The sequence below is a fragment of the Gobio gobio genome, assembly GCF_949357685.1.
Source record: "Gobio gobio genome assembly, chromosome: 24".
In the NCBI taxonomy this organism is placed as follows: domain Eukaryota; kingdom Metazoa; phylum Chordata; class Actinopteri; order Cypriniformes; family Gobionidae; genus Gobio; species Gobio gobio.
In genome coordinates this window covers 33,635,213-33,659,057 of record NC_137120.1, presented here as the reverse complement: position 1 = coordinate 33,659,057, position 23,845 = coordinate 33,635,213, and the positions used below count along the sequence as shown (strand labels likewise).

General features: G+C 36.7%; 4 protein-coding genes across 9 annotated transcripts; 2 read left to right on the top strand and 2 right to left on the bottom strand.

The window, feature by feature from the left end:
* Positions 1-3,345: 3,345 nt before the first annotated feature.
* On the top strand, positions 3,346-7,386 carry nr2c2ap (nuclear receptor 2C2-associated protein; the record flags this gene model as incomplete). Of its 2 annotated transcripts, none has more annotated exons than XM_079807772.1 (5): positions 3,346-3,518; positions 4,210-4,419; positions 4,523-4,613; positions 4,702-4,807; positions 6,677-7,386. In XM_079807772.1, the coding sequence occupies exons 2-5, from the start codon at positions 4,382-4,384 to the stop codon at positions 6,814-6,816; spliced, it is 375 nt and encodes a 124-aa protein (XP_079663898.1). In that variant the 5' UTR covers positions 3,346-3,518; positions 4,210-4,381. The 2 variants fall into 2 exon arrangements, with proteins under 2 accessions (XP_079663898.1, XP_079663899.1); XM_079807773.1 differs by lacking the exon at positions 3,346-3,518 and having other exon boundaries at positions 4,359-4,419; positions 6,677-6,746; positions 6,977-7,097.
* Positions 7,299-13,468, bottom strand: rfxank (regulatory factor X-associated ankyrin-containing protein). Of its 2 annotated transcripts, none has more exons than XM_079807770.1 (8): positions 13,164-13,468; positions 12,933-13,044; positions 12,779-12,844; positions 12,596-12,696; positions 12,398-12,523; positions 7,716-7,782; positions 7,561-7,641; positions 7,299-7,484 (listed from the first exon to the last, which is right to left on the bottom strand). In XM_079807770.1, the coding sequence occupies exons 2-8, from the start codon at positions 13,021-13,023 to the stop codon at positions 7,414-7,416; spliced, it is 603 nt and encodes a 200-aa protein (XP_079663896.1). In that variant the 5' UTR covers positions 13,024-13,044; positions 13,164-13,468; the 3' UTR covers positions 7,299-7,413. The 2 variants fall into 2 exon arrangements, with proteins under 2 accessions (XP_079663896.1, XP_079663897.1); XM_079807771.1 differs by having other exon boundaries at positions 7,350-7,484; positions 12,933-13,041; positions 13,164-13,302.
* Positions 13,469-13,663: 195 nt separating this feature from the next.
* On the top strand, positions 13,664-20,944 carry borcs8 (BLOC-1 related complex subunit 8). Of its 4 annotated transcripts, XR_013815893.1 has the most exons (7): positions 13,997-14,133; positions 14,271-14,383; positions 16,005-16,069; positions 16,151-16,258; positions 16,436-16,523; positions 20,221-20,309; positions 20,353-20,377. XR_013815893.1 is itself a non-coding variant. In XM_079808160.1 (6 exons), exons 1-5 carry the CDS (start codon positions 14,097-14,099, stop codon positions 16,506-16,508), a joined length of 396 nt encoding a protein of 131 aa, XP_079664286.1. In that variant the 5' UTR covers positions 13,664-14,096; the 3' UTR covers positions 16,509-16,523; positions 20,221-20,944. The 4 variants fall into 4 exon arrangements, 3 of the variants coding, with proteins under 3 accessions (XP_079664286.1, XP_079664287.1, XP_079664288.1); XM_079808160.1 differs by having other exon boundaries at positions 13,664-14,133; positions 20,221-20,944; XM_079808162.1 differs by lacking the exon at positions 16,436-16,523 and having other exon boundaries at positions 20,353-20,486.
* On the bottom strand, positions 16,611-22,084 carry tmem221 (transmembrane protein 221). The gene is made up of 3 exons (XM_079808159.1): positions 21,611-22,084; positions 20,977-21,062; positions 16,611-20,125 (listed from the first exon to the last, which is right to left on the bottom strand). Exons 1-3 carry the CDS (start codon positions 21,898-21,900, stop codon positions 19,623-19,625), a joined length of 879 nt encoding a protein of 292 aa, XP_079664285.1. The 5' UTR covers positions 21,901-22,084; the 3' UTR covers positions 16,611-19,622.
* Between the last annotated feature and the right edge of the window lie 1,761 nt (positions 22,085-23,845).

Sequence of the window (23,845 nt, the reverse complement as noted above, 5' to 3'; positions counted from 1 at the left end):
CGGGATAAACGGTTGTCTTTCAAATTCCCTCTGCACGCAATTGGATAGCGCTACAACCAACCAGAGCAACGAAGAAGGTGAAGCCGAGCTAACATTAGTTGATAAACTTTCGCCGTATCCGGTCGGCAAAACTCCGAACATATCTTCTTTTCTTAAGAATGACTTCAGTGCCGTTCTTTTTTCTTTTCACAAAGAAAAGCTTAACTCCAAGTCTTCCAGAGTCGCGGCCAAAGCCGGTTCGAAAGACCGCTGTGTGCCAGCTTCTTTGTTTACGAGTAGCATGCAGAACCTCCGCAACTCTGCCAGAGTTTGGGTTTTCCAGCTCGCAGGTCTACCGAGAGTTGCTAGACTACACTCGCGGCAAAATAAATTTGCTGCCACTAGGTTGCGTCTAGATTGCTAGGCTAAAATAAAGGATTATTTAAATTGTATGAATGGCATGTGCATTTTGATTCTTTATATGGGCAATAGATTTTTTTTTAAGGAAATTCTGGCAATAGAATAAAAATAAAAACTTCAAACTATAGGCTACTGTCCTGTATATGTTTGATTTATGTTGAATTGTTTGTGACGGCTTTTAATGGTGAGATTTTTGTTTTTGTAACCAGGCTCTCAAAAATGATATACAAATTTGGATTTAGATTTGCAACAGCCAACTTTACGCTTCAAAAACTGTCTTCAGAAACCCATGGGTGACGTCACGGACACTACGTCCATATTTTTTTTACAGTCAATGGTAAAAAAACATACAGACACAGGTTAATGGGTTCACAGAGATCGCCCCAAGTGGCAAACCATTGAAATTTCGAAACATTTCGAAAAAGTTATAATGTAACAAAGACTCTTGACTTTGGCAGTTTGATACGTGCTCAGAATGAACTGTACACACAAAAAAGAGCTAAAAAACACTTAGCTAAACTGCTAAATCAAGACAAGCTCTAAAAACACCCCATTAGAAAGAATTAGAGAGTTCCTTGTGTGCTCATAAAGTGGTAAAAATTGAATGGATATTACTTGTACATGAGCTGGAATGAAGTGTGACATTGCAAGCATTTCTTCAGCCATTTGTCTTGAAAGAAATTGTTAAATGAAGCAGTGACGTGATTAAAAAGTGCAGAGACTGCAAATCCGAATCAAAGCAGTTGACTGAAAAGAGAGACGCTTAACATGAAGGCAATTACAAGTGACAACTTTATGTTAAAAAGAACAGTTCCTGCATTTCTACAATGCATTCACTACACTGTATACCCTAATAAGTTAGCAAAACTCAAGAAATTGAGGTAATCGGTTTTAGATATTAATTTTCTTCTTCACAAGAACGTTGATTGCTCTTAACTTGGAAATATTGAGTAATGGAACTTATACAATTGGATACTGTGAACTCTATGGCTTCTCTGGCCTCTGTATACATTGACCTGGATCAATACCTGAAATCTACTTTGACCTGAATTAAATTAAATTATTAAGATTAATATTCCTTGAGACAAATGTAGGATATTTATTTGAGGCCTGAAGCGCACTTTAATTCACAGGGGGGGGGGATAGTAGCCCGGATGCCAGCCGAACTTAGCCCCGCCCACAACATTTGAGGTTGGGAAGTTCGGTCTGGACTTGATCCGTTGTGGAGCAACTATCCTCGAACAAGAGCTGTTCGGACCAATCAAATTGTCAGGGCGGGCTTTATACGATGATGGACAGATGATCAACAGTAACGTAATCATCCACGTCACCAAAGAGCGCTTGGGTTTAATTAATTTACTAAACGGAGAACTTGTTCATATATGCATTCACATTTACCATTTCTCTCAAAAATGATGATCGTGTTGGTAAGTACTCTGTGTATCCTTAAATTCTTTTTTACAACACCGGCAAAGATCGTTTACACTCATCTTCTTCTTCTACTTGACAACTTCTGTTGACAACTATGCATCGCTCAACATACATCACTTACTCCGTTGCTCTGATTGGCTGTAGGTCTATCCAATTGAGTGCAGAGGCATTTTCTTTCCTGGTTCGGTTGAAACACGCCCCATAATCACAGCCCAATGGAGCAGCATCAGACTCATATTCTGACTAGAATCTGAGTATGACGACGTCAGGCTAGGGAGATAGATAATTTCAGTAAAAATCAAGCTTTAAAATGATCTAAACGCACATTTTCTCCCCTAACATGAACTGGAAAAGAGAAAAAGCTTTTCTATAACATGACACACGGCAACAGTTGCTAAGTAAGGATTGGTCAGTAACTAAGGCGGAGCTTAGGGATAATATAACTGTAATTTATCAGCCATTTACAGTTATTGTATAACATACTATATAGCAAAGATTTTTATAGTCTAGGACTTGCAGAGTTCAATTGTTGCTTTTATTAAGAGCTAGAAGAGTGGTTTTGTAAAAAAATTAAGCTGAAATTTTTAATGTGTTCACCCTATCTATGCTTTATCAATAAAATTTCTGCAATGAATTTTGCTACATTCATTGCGGGACATTTAATGAAAATGCAATCGCATATGTCTTAACTGTGTGTAGATGCAATTAAGAAAATTAAGATTTAAAGGATCATTTTGCTGCAATTTTTGCCAATTTCTGTAATACCATTTTCATTTTGCAACTTATAAAAAGTTACAAATATGTTTAAATATATGTTAAAAACTAGTGTAGGAAATAGCCAATTTAAATTATATGATTGAATTAGCATTTTGCGCCAAACATTGCACATTTGGTATAGAAGATGTAAATGTAAATACAGAAATACATTGCATTTTACATTTCAAATTGAATATTGCCACCCAGATGCTTCCGTAAGGCTCAAACAACCATAGATGGTAAACCTTGAAGGGATAGTTCACCCGAAAATTACTCCATGACCCTCAAGTCATCCTAGATGTATATGACATTCTTCTTTCAGACGAACACAATCGGAGTTATATAAAAAAATGTCCTGGCTCTTCTAAGTTTTATAATGGCAGTGAATGGGGGTTGCATCCATCCATTATATAAGTAAACCATACGGCTCCAAGGGGTTAAAAAAGGCCTTCTGAAGCGAAGTGAAAAAAATGTCCATATTTAAAACTTTATTAAATAACTAGCTTCCGGCAGATGGTCTACGCAAGTCGGCTTACGCCAAAAGTGTAACTCCTGATGTGATGTAGGAGTAGGGTAAGCTTTGATGCCTCTCGCGGTTCAAACTAATAGGGCTGGCCAACAAACTCAAGTTCCTCTTCTCTTATATCATTTTAGACTTTGTGACTGGTGTTTTGTTTTGCTCCATCCTTTGCGCTTCCGCGTTCATCAATACGTCATGCATCAGGTCAGGGGTTACTCTTTTGCCGTAAATCGATACCCACAGCCATCTTACTTTTATGATAGATGGATCAGATGCACTTTTCAGGGCTTCAAAATCTCAACCCCCATTCACTGCCATTATAAAGCTTGGAAGAGCCAGGACATTTTTTAATATAACTCTGACTGTTTTCGTCTGAAAGAAGAATGTCATATACACCTAGGATGGCTTGAGGGTGAGTAAATCATGGGGTCATTTCATTTTTGGGTGAACTATCCCTTTAAGACCAATCAAACAAACTGAAGCTGGAATGTTTATTTATAATACTGTCATTCCTTCTCTTTCTCTCTCTCTCTGATCTTGCTTCTCTTAAAAGCAAGAAAGAACATTTATTCCAAAAATAGCCAAACGCAGTTTTAGATTAAAGCTGTTACTGATGCAAATAAGACAAGAGAGAAGATTGTGACATCAAATGTGTCAAAAATACACAGGACGTGTCGCCTCAAAAAAAGTAATAAACAAGTCTAAAATGATTTTAATTTCTTTCCACTAGATTCCAATCTATGACAAAGTGTTTCTCAGCTGGTTTTGCTTCAGTTCCGGATTTTATGACATCAAATGACAACAGTACCAAAATGATTTCAAATACAAACGCTGTCCTTACATATTAAAAATGCATTCATATTAACAAAGAACTATATAAACTCAACAATGTGCAAAGAGAAAGAGAAGGATTGCGTTATCTGGAATCTCAATTGAATGTGGGGTTGTGGGCTTATTATCCATTACCTTGGTTTTGCTCATAATTTCCAAGGCAACCTGTCCATCTTGGCATCTGCCTAAGCCAATTATCTTATTATTTGTATTAGCTTCTGCCTTAACAAATGATTCTGCACAAAAATACCGTTGACTTTGATTGGATGCAGAGTATTCACGTCCAGTTTTGGCTTGTTGACGCGGATGTATGAGCCTTCATGGACAGCAATTTGAGGAGCGACACTGACATCTAACGGTAGAGCAGCGCATTGCACACTGCCCTCACTGTCGTCAAACTGCGCATGTCTGGATTTTGCCCACAGTTGAAAGGTCGAATTGAAGATGGCAGAGTCATTGATTTGTAACAACACACAAAGCAGGTAAAAACGTGGGTGGTTCATATAAGTAACATCAATATTAACTAGACCTATATATTGTAAAACACATATTAAAATGAAGGTAAATGATGTTTCTGTCCCACAGGGTGAGTTCTGTGTTAAACAGAGATGTCAAACAGTTCGGAAAGAAGTTCATGTTTGATTCTAATGAGGAGACGTGCTGGAATTCCGACCAGGTAATTTTGCCGAGATGGTGTGGTTTGAGGTTTTCTCATCCTTGTAACCTCTTTACTAACGTATTTTATTTTATTTTTGTATAAATAGGGTGAATATCAGTGGGTTGTCTTTGAGTTTCCACAGCCTGTGAAAGTATCAGAGCTCAGACTGCAGTTCCAAGGAGGGTTTTCAGGAAAATCTTGTAAATTAGAAGGTCAGTCAACACAAACAACAGCTTTTAGCGGTAACACCTTGAAAGATAGATCTACCATGAGCTCAGAGGGTGTTAAGAGATGCTAGTCTATATGCTAGAGCAGGGGTTTTCAATATTTTAGATGCCACGGACCCCCAAATATGATCATCCCTGTGTGAGGGACCTTTAATCACATTTTTTATTTATGTTTTTAGATCTAATTTATTGTTTTACTCATTAATTTTACTCAACGATCACTGTCATTTGTGGTGTGAGTGACACATTGTACAAATTTGTTCAAAAATGCTGATAGATGCAGTGTGTAGTATTTACGAGGATCTATTGACAGAAATGCAATATAATACACTTAACTATGTTTTCAGTGGAGTATAAAGACCTTAGATAATGTACCGAAATGTTTTTATTACCTTAGAATGAGCCATTTCTATCTTCATACACCACGGGTCCCCTTACAGTGAAGTCACCATTTTGCGCCGCCATGTTTCTACAGTAGCCCTAAACGGACAAACTGCTCTACAGAGCTCTAGTCATTGGCCTTGTCCCAAATGGCACACTTCATGTGCACTTTCGGTCTTGTGGACTTACAATGGCTGCCGCGTGTCCACGAGACCGCAGGGTGTCCCATTTGTCATTTTAGGGCTCAGAAGGGTGCTCGCGAGCGCCCTCTTTGAGGTCGATATGCGCCCTCGATGCGCACTTCTGCCGAGCCCGCACTGGTGCGAGCTACGCAGCGGACTTCTTCCCAGCAGAGGAACACCATGAGGGTTTAGGGTGCCATTTGGGACAGGGCCATTCTCTGCTCTCTCCGACGATGACATTTTTGTCCTGTGTCGGCCCCCGTAGTTTCTCTATGTGCTTCGAAAAGGAGGGGTGAGCTTTGGGCGGTTGCAATTCACAACCTCACCACTAGATGCCGCTAAAATTCACACACTGCACCTTTAAAGGATTAGTTCCCTTCAAAATGAAAATTTCCTGATAATTTATTCACCCCATCTCATCCAACATGTTCATGTCTTTCTTTCTTCAGTCGAAAAGAAATTATGTTTTTTGAGGAAAACATTTCAAGATTTTTCCACATCATGGTTTTCAATGGCAACCAACAAGTTGAAGGTCCAAATCAATGCAGTTTCAAAGGGCTTCAGAGGCTCTGTGCGATCCCAGACGAGGACGAGGAATAGGGTCTTATCTAGCGAAACAAAAAACAAAAAAAACCTTTTATATACTTGTTTTACCTTAATTGCGCGACTTCTGTGTTGTTGCTCTTCACGGCGGATGACGTCATCACGTCGGAAAGGTCACGCGTGCTGTAGGTGAACGTACCGACCCAGTGCCGAAAAACTCCATCTCATGTTCTCCTCCAACCTTAAAATTGTCCTACATTGTTGTTTTACCTTTATTTTTGTAAAGGGCATTTGATTTAGTCTTTGCATGTTCGTTTTAACACTGGGTCAGTACTTCCAAGTACGTCCATGCTCTGTACATGACCTTTCCGACGTGATGTCATACGTCATGCAAAAGCAGAACACCTGACCATTTGATTTTAAGTACATAAATGTTTATTTTTTGGGGGGGAAATGGCCGATGGTTCGCTAGATAAGACCATTTTCCTCAGCTGGGATTGTACAGAGCCTCTGAAGCCCTTCGAAGCTCATTGATAACTTTGCTATATTCACATGGAAAACCATTACTATATAATAACATTATGGATGGATGGATGGAAGGAAAAATTGAAAGTGTCGCTGTTGCTCTCTATTATAAGTATACTATGATACACATCATTAGACTATTTTTTTAAATCACACATATAGGCCTAATAATACAGTTATTTTCATCTGAGTAAGAGCCATTTAAAGGCTTTCTCTTCTACAGGTTCTGCCAAAGAAGAGGATCTCAAACATATCTTAGACTTCTATCCAGAGGACAACAACTGTCTACAAATATCCTTCCACATGGTGCATTATTGTTCTTCAGCACCTTCCATTTTTGCATCCACTTATAAATGCGTTTAATCGCCGTATTCTCTGATCGACTGTCGTTTGAACTCAGTCAAGTGGACATTTCCGGTGCCTTCTACACCTTTTGTTTTCTATCCGTTCCTGGCCGATGGCCAAATTGTCCATGTCTTTATTTTATCCCAAGCTTATCAAATCCTTGATTCTTCACCCACAGTTTTCCCATTCAAGATGCCCCTTTGGTGCAGAGGCTTAAAATAGTGTTTGAAAACAGTGCTGACTTTTTTGGAAGAATAATTGTTTACACATTGGATATCCTGGGGGAAAAGGCTTTGTAATGTTTTTGAGAAAAGGACAGAGAGGAAATATGAAGAGGCGGGAATGCCAACCATCCTTTTCCCCTTGTTTTTACCTCTGGATGCAGAGTTTATTCCCACTTACACGCACAGGGAAAGCATCAACTGTTGTAACTTTTGATTACATCCAATTTCTACAGATTATATTCATGTGCCTTTTCAAGTTAACACGCATGCATGTTTATAAAAGTGTTTTTTTAATTAAAAAAAAAAAGTAGAAAAACAGATTCTTTCATGTCAAAATAAAGCTATACAGTATGTGGATTATTGCAAGATCTTGTAAGAGCAGTCCTTTGCTTCATGTGTTCTCAGACACTGAAACTGGTCCCCGAAACAGCTTCAAAATGTGATCTTCGAGAATTTTTTGCACTGCAAATGAGTAGACGTGTCACTGATTAGTTAAAGACATGATTTGCACATCGATATACTGTAAGGAATGGCTTGCCTTTTTTGTGGCCCAATGCAACAGCAAGGGCAACCGGGCTATATCCAGAGTCTGCCTCAAACGTGATATCTGCCCCGCATCCTAAACACAAACATCCTTGAGTTTGTCATCACAAATATTAAAACAAAAAGCGTGCATATTTTGAAAAGACTTACTTAGGAGAGCTTCGACACATTTTATGTGATTACCGCGAACTGCGTATAGAAGAGGGGTCCCGCCATTCTGTGTTCGAAATTGAAAGCATGGTTATGTACATTTTCTGCAGTAATTAAAGGGATAGTTCACCCAAAAATGAAACTTCTGTCAGTAATTTCTCACCGTTCCAAATCCGTAAGACCTTCGTTCATCTTAAGAACATAAATTAATATACAGGTGCTGGTCATATAATTAGAATATCATTAAAAAGTTGATTTATTTCACTAATTCCATTCAAAAAGTGAAACCTGTATATTATATTAATTCATTACACACAGACTGATATATTTCAAATGTTTATTTATTTTTAATTTTGATGATTATAACTGACAACTAAGGAAAATCCCAAATTCAGTATCTCAGAAAATTAGAATATTGTGAAAAGGTTCAATATTGAAGACACCTGGTGCCACACTCTAATCAGCTAATTAACTCAAAACACCTGCAAAGGCCTTTAAATGGTCTCTCAGTCTAGTTCTGAAGGCTACACAATCATGGGGAAGACTGCTGACTTGACAGTTGTCCAAAAGACACCTTGCAAAAGGACGGCAAGACACAAATGTCATTGCAAAAGAGGCTGGCTGTTCACAGAGCTCTGTGTCCAAAAACATTAATAGAGAGGCGAAGGGAAGAAAAAGATGTGGTAGAAAAAAGTGTACAAGCAATAGGGATAACCGCACCCTGGAGAGGATTGTGAAACAACCCATTCAAAAATGTGGGGGAGATTCACAATGAGAGGACTGCAGCTGGAGTCAGTGCTTCAAGAACCACTACACACTGACGAATGCAAGACATGGGTTTCAGCTGTCGCATTCCTTGTGTCAAGCCACTCTTGAACAACAGACAGCGTCAGAAGCGTCTCGTCTGGGCTAAAGACAAAAAGGACTGGACTGCTGCTGAGTGGTCCAAAGTTATGTTCTCTGATGAAAGTACATTTTGCATTTCCTTTGGAAATCAGGGTCCCAGAGTCTGGAGGAAGAGAGGAGAGGCACACAATCCACTTTGCTTGAGGTCCAGTGTAAAGTTTCCACAGTCAGTGATGGTTTGGGGTGCCATGTCATCTGCTGGTGTTGGTCCACTGTGTTTTCTGAGGTCCAAGGTCAATGCAGCCGTATACAAGGAAGTTTTAGAGCACTTCATGCTTCCTGCTGCTGACCAACTTTATGGAGATGCAGATTTAATTTTCCAACAGGACTTGGCGCCTGCACACAGTGCCAAAGCAACCAGTACCTGGTTTAAGGACCATGGTATCCCTGTTATTAATTAGCCAGAAAAGCTATGGGGTATTGTGGAGAGGAAGATGCGATATGCCAGACCCAACAATGCAGAAGAGCTGAAGGCCACTATCAGAGCAACCTGGGCTCACACATGAGCAGTGCCACAGACTGATTGACCGCATTGCTGCAGTAATTCAGGCAAAACGAGCCCCAACTAAGTATTGAGTGCTGTACATGCTCATACTTTACATGTTCATACTTTTCAGTTGGCCAAGACTTTGTATTGGTCTTAAGTAATATTATAATTTTCTGAGATACTGAATTTGGGATTTTCCTTAGTTGTCAGTTATAATCATCAAAATTAAAGGAAATAAACATTTGAAATATCAGTCTGTGTGTAATTAATAAATATAATATACAAGTTTCACTTTTTGAATGGAATTAGTGAAATAAACTTTTTGATGATATTCTGATTATATGACCAGCACCTGTAAATGTGATGAAATCCGAGAGCTTTAAGCCGGCGTTCTGCTGTAGCGCTTTGAAAGCAATGAATGCACTATATTTACAGCGTAAACTGCATAGGAGACTGACACACACACAAGAAGAAATTGTTAAATAAAGTCGTTATTTTTGTTTGTTTTTTGCGCACAAAAAGTATTCTCATCTCTTCATAACATTAAGGTTGAACCACAGGGGTCCGTTCTTCGTACCTCGCTTAATACATCTGATATGATCTGACAGATCTTTTAATCGTGATAACTGGATCACTGGCTAATTTGGTTCTTCAAATGAATTTGCGGATTGGATTAAAATATCTGGATTAAGTTATCTAAGATTACTGCGCGTTCTTGTTTTCCCTGAAGAGGGCAGATGCATCGATACTCGAAACCACGATCAGCAATGCAGCGATTGGCTGATGGCAAGACAGCAAAGTAATGACATCATATAATTTAAAAAGCCACCTGGCAAAAAAAAACCTTGACAAATTAAAAAAGGAAAAAACACAAATTTCTGGACCTTTTATAAGGAAAACAGCCAAACAACCAAACCAACATGAAAGTTATAATGGATAAATTAAATGTGCACTGTTTTGATGATGATTCCTAATTATTTTATAGTATTTGTATACCTTTTATATTTACATTTTTTATTCAATTCAAAGCAGATTTGTTACGTGACAGTATTAAAGTTTCTTAAGGATCAAGATCAAATTATCTGCATCTCTTGCGCTGCATTAAGCCATCCCATAATGTCAGTCATCTCTCAAATTAATGAATGGCTTAGATTAACTGTACAACATGTGTGTAAACCTCCCATAAAATTATAAAGTAATTATTCCATCACAAATAAATCTCGTAATCAAGTGGACATGTCTATAGTATTATACACAACATTATAATATTATTTTCAAATACATTTTTATATTATTATTGTTTTTATTTTAAATTATTATTGCCCCTGGTTCAGTAAGGATCAACGCCACTTAAAAAGATGCAATCTAATCCTGTTTACATGAAATAAGCCACTCCTGCTCTCGTTACCATGACAGCAAGTCCAGGATTAGCATTGAAGAACCAAACAATCCCAAGATCATGCCAAATCGTCAACAATCAAATCCAGCTAACTGAGTTGGCGACGTACGAAGAACGGACCCCTGGAGTCACATGGACTATTTTAACGATGTTTTTACTACATTTCTGGGCCTTGAAAAGTGGTAATTACATTGCTGCCTATGGATGGGTCAGAAACCTCTCGGATTTCATCAAAAATATCTTCAAGGGATAGTTCTCTCAAAAATGAATATTATCCCATCATTTCCTCAGCCTCAAGCTATCCTAGGTGTATATGACTTTACTAAAAAAAATGTTTTTAAATGTCCTGGTTAATCCAAGCATTATAATGACAGCCAAAAATTTGAACCCCAAAAAAGTGCATCCATCCATTATAAAAGTACTCCACACGGCTGCGGGGGGTTTATGAAGAAATCAATGGGTTTGTGTAAGAAAACTGTCCATATTTAAAACTTTATAAAGTAAAATATCTGGCTTCCGGCGGACTGCCTTCCGTATTCAACTTACGAAGAAAGTGTAGCGCCTCTCGCAAAACGCTTACCAAGGTCCGATGTCGTCATCGCGCCAGTTACGCTTTTGCCGTAAGTTGAATACGGAAGGCGGTCCGCCGGAAGCTTGATGTTTTAATTTATAATGTTAAAGCTGCAGTCCGTAACTTTTTGCGCTCTAGCGGTTAATAAACAGAACTGCATGCGTCTTGCGGAAGAACATTGCAGCCGGAACTACTTCTCTCTGTTTATGTCTATGGTGAGTCACGCAGGGACTGTGCTCCTCCACAGCGGTCTGGTCTGAAATAGTCCCAATATAAACACTTATTATAAGTGTACCATAATGATTCATGGTAAAACAAAAACACGGTTTGGAAAACGGATTCATGTTGTACATTCTCATTACATCATTTTTGTAAATCTTGAACACAAAGTTACGGACAGCAGCTTTAAATGTGGATATTTTTCTTACAAAAACCCATCAATTCGCTTCAGAAGGCCTTTATCCTGTCTACAGCTAGTGCAAAACGCAGCTGCAAGACTCCTCACTGGGACCCACTGGCTACCTGTCAAATTTAGAAGTGATTTTAAAATGTTCAAATCCCTCAACAATTTGGCCCCTCAGTCCCTGACTATTCTGCTCCGTCCGTACTCTCCATCTAGAAAGCTGAGATCCAGTGAGCACTGTCCACTCATCATGTGTAGATCTAGACTTAAAAAACGCGGCGATCGTGCATTTGCGACTGCAGGTCCAAAACTTTGGAACAGTTTACCTCTTCACACCAGATTAGCCCCCTCTATTTCCACCTTTAAATCTGCTCTAAAGACCGATTCATCCTCTCAGGCTTTCAATACTCCTTTATCTTAGGTTTGGTTGTTTTATTATTGTTGTGTGTTCATTAAATTTGCTATCTTTTAGATTGATTATTTTATGTACAGCGCTTTGGTCAGCCTTGGTTGGTTTTTAAATGTGCTTTATAAATAAATATTGTATTGTATTATATTTATTAACCCCTGGAGTCGTGTGGATTACTTTTATAATGGATGGATGCACTTTTTGGGGGCTTCAAATTTTGGCCTGCCATTATAATATTTTTAATATAACTCCGATTGTTTTCGTCTTAAAGAAGAATGTCATATACACCTAGGATGACTTGAGGGTGAGTAAATCATGGGCTAATTTGAATTTTTGGCTGAACTATCCCTTTAATTTGTGTTCCGAAGGTCTTATGGGTTTGGAACGACATGAGGGTGAGTAATTAATGACAGAATTTTCATTTTTGGGTGAACTAACCCTTTAATAGTTGTGTAGAAGTTTGAAATAGTTTTTGTGAAATGTTCAAAATAATTGAATTGCTCATACCCAGTCATAGGAATCAATCTCAATGTCATGTTGTAGAAGAATATTAACAATATCTGCAAATCCTCCTGCGCTGGCCAAAGACAGGGCACTTTCTCGTTCCCTAGCAAGTGTTCTCGGATCTGCCCCCTAATTTAATATGATGTGTTATTATATAATAATATATTGCCCAGTCTCAGCGGCTAAAAATGTTTTTCTCACCTTCTGAAGGAGAAACTCCACCATCATTATCTCTCCAAATGCAGCAGCCCACATTAGTGGTGTGAAACCTCGCTCATCTTGACTGTTAAGCAGAGAGCTGTCTGCAAGATTACCCATACATAATGTTATTTATTTATTTCAGTAAGTGATGGATACCCTTATATGTTATTTATTTATGGGTACCTTTGGATAAATGTATCTCCAGTTGTGAAATCTCTCCATGGGCTGCCAGCTGATGAATCGAGAGGTCTACAAGACATAATTAAAACTCATTATGATGTCCAAAAATGCAATATTTGAAATCTGCGTTTCATACTTATGGAGGTGGAGGACTCACTGTCTAAAGTGGCCGGTCGGACTGTGAGCTCATTCCCTCGCTGTTTATTCGTCAAAGTGGTCGAGTGGTTCTCGTCAAGTCTGTTTTCCATAATCACTGAGCATTACACCTGCTTTAAATGTACGCAATTTAGAAAATAATATAGAGAAAAATCCTAACTCTCATAAACATAAGTATATTAAATGAATACTAATATGAAGTAATAAAATATGTGTCTTAGGAGTGTCTTACCTTCGATTCCTTACACTTTATGAGCAAATACTTTGATCTTAAACTTCACAGGCTTGTAAGATCACATATGCTGCTTTTGTTTCCTGATTCGTTTGCAAAAGTGAAACTGAAATAGGAGACTTGAATGTGCATTGAGCTCAACACACACCCACCCACACACACAGAGTCTAATAAATCACTTTTATCATAATATATATTGTACTTTTGGCTGCAAACTTAATCGCATCCTTAACAATTAGAGTTGGAACTAGTGGTTTTCGTGAACGATTCGGGGGGGTTTGAAGTTTGAACGAATCTTTTTAAGAATCGTTCTAGTTCACTTGCATTCATTGACTCCTTTCAGTGCGTGACCGACTTCAAAGACTGACTACAGCTGGAGCCAATAGCATTTGAGTGCGGGCTGAGGAGAAGCATTTCATTGGTTGAATCAATTGTATCAATACGCCCCCTTCACTGCGTAGCTGTTTTGAGTCTGAACTAGACCGTAAAAAAATATTATTAGGCTGGAAGAATTATGAATGTGTACAGTAATATTACCATGTTAAACACCTATTAAAATGGCGCAATAACGTTATTAAAATGTACGTTTGTTTGTTTTCTTGCTTGTTGTCTTTTTCAAGAGTCGGCCCAGCAGCTGCACAGATGGAGTGAAAAAAACTTGTAGGGGAACGCTTCAAATGATGTGTTTTATCGAATCGTTCAATGACTCGCTCGTAAATGTTGTAGTCTGCAGAAAGGGCAACCGAACAATTCAGTGAATTAATCTTTTGGTGAGTCGATTCAGAAGATTCGAACTAGTGGCTAGGAACTAGTTATTGGGCTGGTGTTCCTACGGATGATGTTTTGGAAGCACATTTGTAGGGAAACAGCGGCCCTGTGATAATACAAAAAGACATTTATGCCATATTTTTATTTTTTTGTACGTTAATAAAAATGGAGGATCAAGAAATGCAGCTAAAAGTAAAAAGAGGTAACGTATCATGGCTAGATTCAGACTTCTTGTGCGTATTGATTTATGTTGTATGACTTTTATTAGACGCCTTTTATAATTTTTCATGAGCCTAATGAAGAGATACTGATCCCTTGTTTTGTTTCTTTCTGCTGCAGTGACTGATAAATTCACAGAGAGTATGTATGTGTTGGCCAATGAACCGTCTATAGCGCTTTATAGGTTACAGGAGCACGTCAGGAGATCCCTACCAGAGCTCGTGCAACATAAGGTGCGTTGTGTCAATGGGTTTTATTAATATTGCTCAATTTATAATCAGTGCTGGGTAGATTACTTACAAACTGTTACTTAGTCCATTACTGAATACCAATTACATGACAAAAACTAGTTCCATTACACATTTTAGGGATTATTAATCTGATTCATTTTAGATTTACTTTTGACCTAACTTGTTTATAACATTGATTTGAATAGTATAATCGTGTATCATATTGATACAAAAGAAAAAAACATTATTATTACATTACATCATGGCTTCTCCAACTAGTGTTTGGGAAGGAATTATTTTATATACTACATATATATTATAGTATACAGAATATATTTGCCCAAACACTCATTTTGAAAGATATTTGCTAGTTATGAACCTTTTAGCTGCCATATTAGAATCTAAATTCACAGATTTCTTTTTTTATAATAGTAAATGCCACCGAAGAAGCATTTCAATTTCCATTTTATATGATTTAGTTTACACAGGGCTCAAAAATACGGATTTTTTTCAGCATATTCTTATCTTTACAACTTTAGCACTTATAAATGCATAGACTGATTTGACTGGAAACAATGTCCTGCTGTGTAATATATTACTGATTTGTTTATTATTTCCATCTTATTCTAACAACCGTATCTATGTTTTAAGCAACTATTAAAAACTCATCTTTTTTAAAATAGTCTACATTGTTTAGTTTGGCTTATGCTTTTTTCTCTGTTGCATCTTTATTTTACTTTTATTCTAGTTTTATTTTATTATCAGTATTATTAAGTATATACTTTAGGAATATGAGAGCGGATTATAAATAAAATGTGGTATATTATCATTATCATTATTATTATTATATACTTTAGATTAGGGTCCACTTTTCAATATTAACTAACTATTGACTATGACTTTTGCCTCAATAAATTCCGAATTTACTGCTTATTAATAGTTAGTAAGGTTAAATTTAGGTATTGGGTAGGATTAAGGGATATATAAATGTGACCCTGGACCTGGTCATAAGGGTCAATTTTTTGAAATTGAGATGTATATATCATCTGAAAGCTAAATAAATAAGCCTTCCATTGATGTATAGTTTGATAGGACAATATTTGGCCCGAGATACAACTATTGGAAAATCTGAAATTTGAGGGTGCAAAAAAATCAAAATATTGAAAAAATTGCCTTTAAAGTTGTCCAAATTTAGTCCTTAGCAATACATATTACTACTAATAATACATTTTTGATATATACGGTAGGAAATGTACAAAATATCTTAATGGAACATGATCCTCCTTACTTAATATCCGAATGATTTTTGGCATAATAGAAAAATCGATAATTTTAACCCATATGGTGTATTGTTGGCTATTGCCACAAATATACCCGTGCGACTTATGACTGGTTTTGTGGTCCAGGGTCGCATATGGTCATGCAGAATAAGGCATTAATATGTGCTTTATAAGTACTAATAAACAGCCAATATCCTAGTAATACGCATGCTAATAAGCAACTAGTTAATAGTGAGAATTGGGCCCTCGAGTTTTACCTTATTTTGTTAGCCAGCTACATAATATTTAACAATTAAACACATCCTAAGCTGTCTTTAGTGTTGTAATGAATTATGAATTTGTAGACAGACATGCAGAGCTGGGAGGAGCAGAGTCAGGGAGCGATCTACACTGTTGAATATGCATGCAGGTAAGACTTCCATTACACAAACAGACAAATTGATTATTTATGTCATGTACTATACATACTTCATGGCTGTTTTTCTTTCAGTGCGGTTAAAAGCATGACAAATAGTAGCCTGTATTTCAAGAACATAGATGGTCTTCTGCGCCAAGCCATTTCACTGAAGGAACAGATGAGCAGCTCGCAGGGACGAAGGTTGTAGACACTATCCGTTTCGAATCCATTGCAATGAAATGCATTCACTATCATTATTTTCCTTTTTTGTAGTCTTATGTATCACTTCACTGTTAAACGTAAATGTGACCTTTTCATGCTTTCATACATTTTTCTTTGCTTGATTGCTTCACTTTAATTTGCTCACTTTTGCTTCAGTGATGTGAACCCTGCAATAAATCCAAACGATACACCCCCACACACACTTCAGTCACACCACCTTGACTCATGAAAACCATTCCCCAAGGTTAGTTTTGCTTCATTTTTGTTTTTGTACATCACATGCGGTGTTAGTAGTTATTTTGGTGGTTTGATAAAAGTTCAGAAACATTTTCATTGTATTTCAGATTTATTATGACACATTATAAATACCAATACAAATCGGCTTCTCCCACACACTTCACTTATTATTATGTGGTATATGTCATTTAATTGTCATTTTTCATCGGATCTTAATTTTTATAATTGTATTTTGGTAGCAAATCACATTTACTGTAGTGCATTAAATAAACAAAACATATGCATTTTAACCAAAAACGTTCATTATCCAATAACGGCTACACAAACTCTCAAGCATTTCAGTAGTAATTTCACAATATTATTTAAAAATTGAACAGTTAGTGTTATTTCTAACATCTGTAAGGTGATATTAGGTATACAAAAAATATAGTCCGTTTTTTTAAAAACATATTTTGCTTTAAATGTCACATAATTTGGCTGCCTTCTAAGACAATAATGTATAGACACGCATCATTATTTGTATGTGTATATATATATATATGTATGCATGTGTATATATACAGCAAACCTAAATTTATTCAGACACCTTCAGCATTTTCTCACATTATCACAGTTTATTCGCTATAGTTTAGAAAATGGTAATAAAATATGACAAGAATTAAGCCGTGTCAGAACAAATTCATCTTGATAATGTCAGATAACTTTGATAGGAAGGTATGTAATGGATTACAATCAACCAATCAGCTGTTCAATTTAAGAACAAAATTAGATATACCAATTTAGATCAACCATTTACCAAGCAATGCTTCATTTTGTTCAGTCTGTGGTGTAAAAGGTCGCATTTGCAATTTAAGCAAAACATGGTCAGGTCAAAGTGTCTGAATAGTTTTGGTCCCAGATTTTTGATCAGTTTTACTGGTAGTCCACTGTAGGAAGAGGTTTTGGGTGTAATATGTCACAGTTTACTTTATTTTGCTAGCCTCACTTACATAAATGAACTATAGTGTCCTGCACCCACTAGTAAAAAATATATCTGGTGTCTGAATAATTTTTGGTTTGACTATGTATATATATGTAAGTATGTATATATTAGGGATGCCACAATTCTCAATATAAAGAACCGTTCGGTACGGCTTTCACGGTTCAATATTTAATTTATGATTTTTATTTCTCCGAATTGGCTCTGTTTGAGTGCATACTAGTGTATTCAATATACAACGCCACATACATTCACATCACACATTAGTGGCAGAGTTATACTCACGGAACACTATAGTTATTCACAATCACTAAAGTTCATTATTTGCTTTATTCGTTGTAAAGCCTTGCCGGTTAAACATTTCATTCGCGTGCTTATGCACGGTTTTAACATGCGCTTTTCCGAGCGTGCGCACTAAACGCCTGTCAAACACGTGATTACTGGACTAAGTAGTCATCTTACTGCGCTAATACTGTCAAATACACAATGTTAACATAAACACAGTCGGTTATGTCTAAAGAGAAAGTAAAATCGCGTGTGTCTGTATATTAGATGCGTGCAGGGCTTAAATTGACTGCAGTGTTTCCCAACCGGGGTGCCGTGTAAAAGTCCTTCAAATAATTTTTTTTTTCCTTCAAATTTTTCAAATAATTCAAGTAAACTTTGTTCAATGCATGCGAGTGCCAGAAGACTCGATATGAGAGGTCACGCACGCTGTAAGATAATTTTTCTGTGCACTCATCCGAAAGCGCGCACACGTCTCACAGTACGGAAATATTGAGTTCTCTTTCAAGTCTTGTTTTTGAACGGACAAACTCACACAAAAAGTATGTCAACATGTCCATCTTGATGAGTATTCTAGCAGACATAGTCTGTATATGCCTTAAGTAAACTATACAGTCGAGAAAGACGATGCATATCCGTGCATTTGGTCTTAAAGGGGCAGTAGCCTTTGAATTGAATAGCTTTTGTAAGTTTAATAGGATTAATCTTTAATTTATACACTCAAATATGCAATGTTATTTTACATTCGATCAATTTCTGTACCTGAAAACCTGAAAAGCATTGTTTATTTTATTAATATCTTAGCTCAATAGTATTTATTTGTGCTGCTGCTTGTATTTAAATTATTTGTTCTTATTATTTTCTTTATTTTTATTTGACAGTAGTCCGTTTTTCCCTGAACATAGCAAATACATAACCGTACCGAAACCGTGATACAAACCGAACCATGAGCAATCTTTACCATTACACCCCTAGCGTAACGTATGCGAGGGGGTGCCACAAAATGGAGAAAATGTTCAAAGGGTGCCATGAATGAAAAAATGTTGGGAAACACTGGCCTAGTGAACACGCTGCCACTAGTCCTTAAAGGGACAGTCATTATTTCCTCACTCTAATGTTGTTCCAAACCTATATTCATTTCTTCTGTTGAACACAGACAGTTGATGGTAGCCATTGACTTCAATATTATTATTTCCTTTAATGGGGACCAGCAACTGTTTGGTTTCCAACATTCCTCAAAATATATTATGTCCAACAGAAGAAAGAAACCTTTTTATTCAGGTTTAAAACAACTTGAGCGCGAATAATTGATGACAGAAATTAAATTTTTGACTGAAATATCCCTTTAATGTTAATAAAACAACAAAAGACAAAGAGAAAATCACTCGCTGCTCTTGACTGAAACATTAATACAGCTTTAATAAGAATCAATGTATATTTTATAGTGAAGTCTATGTAGTGTTTTATTTTTTACATTTATTCATTCAATTTCAAACTTAAATGCTGCTGTGTGTAAATCTTTATATTTATTTTATATTATACAGTACACTAGGAATGTGTATTTTTAAGTACAGTTTTAAGTTAAAGTAAGGTTTTTCAAGTCTTTTAAGTAAAAGAAAGATAATTGAAATAAAAATAGCATTTTTACTTCTTAACCTCTTGCTGTTCCTGTCGCCTAAGAATAAAATAGCAAAAAACTGATGTGACAAGCCATCCGAACCGACCCGAAAACCGAGGTATGTATTGAACCGTGGACTATAACTGTATTGTTGCATCCCTAATATATATGTATAGCCACATATTATATGGTGCACATCTTATAAACAGTGCACGTGACACTATTCATACTAAAGTTGAATCCTTGACTGTGGCTTTGCGAGCTAGTACAGATCTCATCTCGCTGTTGACGCCGTTCCAAGGTTTGGTCTGGGTGTGAAACAGGCCAGACTCTGTCGAAAGGGTCCGGTGTGTCCGTCCACTCCCACCGCCACTGTAGCCATCCTTATCGCTAGAGTAAACGTGAGGCCCGTTGGATGGCGAGTACATCGATTTAGGATCGATGTGAGCGGGGTTGATGAAATGTCTATGCAGGTTGGCTAAGCTGTGTTGCCTCCTTGGCTTTTCCGTAATGCTTAGGTTCGACGTATGGAATCCAGGGCTGTTTTCAGGGTCGTTGTGGTACATGGTGTGGGTATGTTCGTCGTGGAAGTTTTTGGCTGTATGTGCGGCCCGTATTAGGGAGTGAATTACGATAAGCAGCAGAACGAGAACACCAGAGGAGAGCACGCACACACTGGCTATGCCGGTCTCCACTTCAAACACCAATATCATGTAAATACACATGGCTGTGAGGGGGGGAAAGAAATATTCATGTCAAATCACTCCATACTTTGACTTCTAAATGATGAATATACAATAATGTGTTGTTTTTGTTTTACAGGAAAAGAACTTTGGATTCTAGCATGCATAAGGATGGGGGAGAAAAGCACAACTCTGGGATATAAACTGATGAATCATATGCCATATTCACTTGGTGCCACCACGTCTACTTTAAAGTATAGAATGCCATTTCTGCCTCAGAGTTAACAAATAAAGTTCATTCTGAGTTTAAATATGAAACAAGTCACATTGTGAGATGTAAATTCACAGGAAATATAATGCTGCAACTGCAAGAAAAAAAATGAAATGGCACAATCTGAGATGTAACAAGTCGCTGTTGAGAGCTATAAAGTTGCAACTGCAAGGAAAATATTGCTATTGCAAGCTATAATTTGACACTGTAACATATAAAGTCATTATGAGATGTAAAGTCACATTTGTGAAATATCAAGTTGCAACTGTGAAGAAAATATCAGTTGCAAGATTTAATGTCACATTGCGACATATGAAGTCATGTTTATGAGATATAAAGTCACAATTGAAAGAGTTCCCAATATTTTATTTACTCTTAGGTGGAAATGGGCTTCCATACTAAAGAGACGGAAAATAAAAAGACATCTTTTTGTATAAAAGATGTAAGGATCGGCATATAATACTTCTAAGCTGCTTTAGGTGTTTTGGTTACAGTTTGTTCATATTTTTGCACTATAATTCTACTTGTTCTAGTTCTGTAAATGTGTATATTCTGAATCTAATAATTAAAGTTTTTAAGTATATTTCATGTCTTGAAATTCCTGTGGTTTTCATGTGCACTTACCAGCTATGTAAACTGAAACTCCCAGGCAAAACAGCCCAATGTTCACATGCCGGACAGCCCTGCTATCCGATAGAAACCAATCGGCCCTTAGAATATAAGAAAAAAAGTTAGTCACTTTCTGTCGAGTGGACTAGTAGCAGGGTTCAATTTGCTAAATAAAAAGACCTGATAGAATACGTAAAGAAACAAGTCATGCTGCTCTTTGAATGAGAAATCATTTAAAATGTTAAAGGTTTATATCTTAGAAAAAAGGTTCTGGAGGTCAATATGAAATTCAAAGGTCCAATACATGTCAGTTATGCTTGATATACAATGGCCCCAAAAGTATTTGGATACTTGAGCCACAAATAGGCTGTACTAACTTCATTTCAATGACTTTCAAGGTGATTTTTAGTGGATGTATGAAGTCAATTTACCTCAGGTGTGATTCAGCACTAAATGTTCCCACAAATGAGTTTCCTAAATGCCTTTTATCTGAAGAGTAGCCTATTACTGTATTATTTGAGACAAACAAACTCCTTTGGTTATTGTTTCACTAACTTATTCTCGTTCCTTCGAATAAATGTCACTCGCTTGGCTCGGTATTCTGGAAGTCGTATATTAAGTAATATACACATGTAATTTTCTCCATTACCTTTGTGTATCTGGTTCTCCTCGGCATATTTCAGTAGCGAAATAGCTGTGAAGTAAACACACAACAACTGAGCTCAAGTTGAGTGTCAGAGACAAGGCGGAGAGGACCGTAGAAACGGGTAATAACACCGCTGTGATCTCACTCGACACGAAACTAGGCGAATCTTTTATAACAGCCTGTTGCGTCTGGAGCTGGCAAATCAAAATGACGGATAACACGGACATTATTGCAGATAAAATCCCTAAAAACGCGAGCATCACGAGAGAACGCTGACTGTAGGAATGCGTCATGTCCGACAGTGAACAGATGTCCGATTTACTACACAAACAACCCGCAATAGTCCATCAAAAATGATGTTTTTCCACTTTTCCTCGCTATCTTCTCACTGTTTTCTTGAGGCGCAAAACAAACGATGCGCGAGAGGCTGCTGTGGAATGCGCGTGCTCTCGTGCCGCTGTTGTTCAGTCAGAGCATGTGATCCACTTTAAATCCCCAGATTAAATACTTTTTCATGCAACAATGGACTTTTTATTTGGATTTATTCGCCTAAGCATACCTCGCCTTACTCGTCCTACACTTATTTAGCCTTTGAAAAGTTATAACGTCTCACAAGGAAGGAATGCGCTTGCCTATTCCAACCAAGTTTTGCTATCAAGTGCATGCAACAGGTGTAGGCTAAAGCACTACATTGATCAATAAGTTATGACAACATTTTTATGTTATACAAGTTTTAACTCGTTTTTAAAGTCAGTTTAATGCAATTTAAGTTGAAATTACTTAAAAATCCAAGTTGATTGTACTTAAAAAATGTACGTACATCAGCATAAGCTAAATTTAGGGGGAGAATATTGTTATAATTTCTTTTTTATTTATTTTATTATAAATATTTTTATAAATTTTTAAAATTTAGGAGGGAATATTATTATTGTAAAAAATAAATTATTTTATTATAAAAAAAATTATAATTATTTGTAATGTGTATATATATATATATATATATATATATATTTCCATTTGCATGACAAGACCATCATTCAACATCATAAGACCATGCATATTCACAACATCCACAAAAACATGTATATTATATTATATTATTATATGATAAAGCTTTGTTTTGGTTGCCTTAGAGACGAGTGTTGCACTCCAGAGAATGCATTGTTAATGCAATGGAAAGCTTTTTGAAGAATAGCCCATCATCACAGTCATTCATATGTTTTGATTTCTGAGAACTATGATTTTAAATCGATCTGAGCATTGTGACATACGCATGCAATATCCTGAACAAAGCGGAAAACATTTTTAAAAAATTGTTACAGGTTTTAACACATTATTAAAGATCTGAAGAAGGTAAATCCTTCTCTATAGGCCTTTATTAGAAACAATCTGAATGTTTTATTTTTTGAATATAATTTAAAATGGCCATATATTTCTTCAGTGTCATATCATATTTGGCTTAGTTGCATAAAGGTGAAACGTTGTTTGTTACCTTAACTCTGAATGCACAGGTGGGGTTTTTTTTGCTCAGAACGGACTGATGGGAACTTAAGGTCTGCCGCTGTGCTTAACGTGATAAGCGTGACACTAAAAAAACATTGCCTGAAGAATCGCCTAAACATGAACGCTGACCAGAGAGACTATTTCTGAATCCGAGAGACTCACCACATGTACAAAAACTTCAGGCCACTGATGTTGTCAAAAGCAGAAGTGAGAAGTTTCAGGGGAAAAAAAAAAACAAGTTGACACTTGACACTTTCCAGAGTTTCCTTTATTTGATTGAGACCTAGTTATGTAGGGTATATTTACATTAATAACCACTATACATTTATTATACACCTTTACATAAAGTGTAAATAACTAGTTTGATGCATATAATGATGCTTTCAAGAATCCAGATTTCAGGCTATAGTGATATGAGAGTCTTAAAATTATTTAAGACTCATATGATTATTTAACTTTCTCACTTATGGCATGTCATAATCAGCAAGAGCTTTATTGGACATTTGAGTTTGATAACAGAATCTTAACACACACTCTTAAAAATAAAGGTTTGTCGGCATGGTTCCAAGAAGAACCTTTAACAACCATGGAACCTTTCCATTGGACAAAGGGTTCTTTAGATTTTTAAAAATGTTTTTCAAAGAAAACATGGTTTTTCATGGAAAACAACTTTTTACTGAAAAGTTCTTTGAGGAACCAATGGCATCACTGCGAACATTTTTAAAACGTTTATTT

Bases quoted from the DNA above. Each gene is read 5' to 3' on its own strand.
- rfxank (XM_079807770.1), bottom strand. From the start codon at position 13,023: ATGGAAAACAGACTTGACGAGAACCACTCGACCACTTTGACGAATAAA. The intron at 12,845-12,932 runs GTGAGTCCTCCA...TATGTCTTGTAG, and splicing joins CCGACCGGCCACTTTAGACA to ACCTCTCGATTCATCAGCTG. The intron at 7,485-7,560 runs GCAAGCCATTCC...ACTCATTTGCAG, and splicing joins TGCATTGGGCCACAAAAAAG to TGCAAAAAATTCTCGAAGAT.
- borcs8 (XM_079808160.1), top strand. From the start codon at position 14,097: ATGGAGGATCAAGAAATGCAGCTAAAAGTAAAAAGAG. The intron at 14,134-14,270 runs GTAACGTATCAT...TTTCTGCTGCAG, and splicing joins GCAGCTAAAAGTAAAAAGAG to TGACTGATAAATTCACAGAG. The intron at 16,070-16,150 runs GTAAGACTTCCA...TTTTTCTTTCAG, and splicing joins ACTGTTGAATATGCATGCAG to TGCGGTTAAAAGCATGACAA.
- tmem221 (XM_079808159.1), bottom strand. From the start codon at position 21,900: ATGACGCATTCCTACAGTCAGCGTTCTCTCGTGATGCTCGCGTTTTTA. The intron at 21,063-21,610 runs GTAATGGAGAAA...TTATATTCTAAG, and splicing joins GGAGAACCAGATACACAAAG to GGCCGATTGGTTTCTATCGG. The intron at 20,126-20,976 runs GTAAGTGCACAT...CCCCCCTCACAG, and splicing joins AGTTTCAGTTTACATAGCTG to CCATGTGTATTTACATGATA.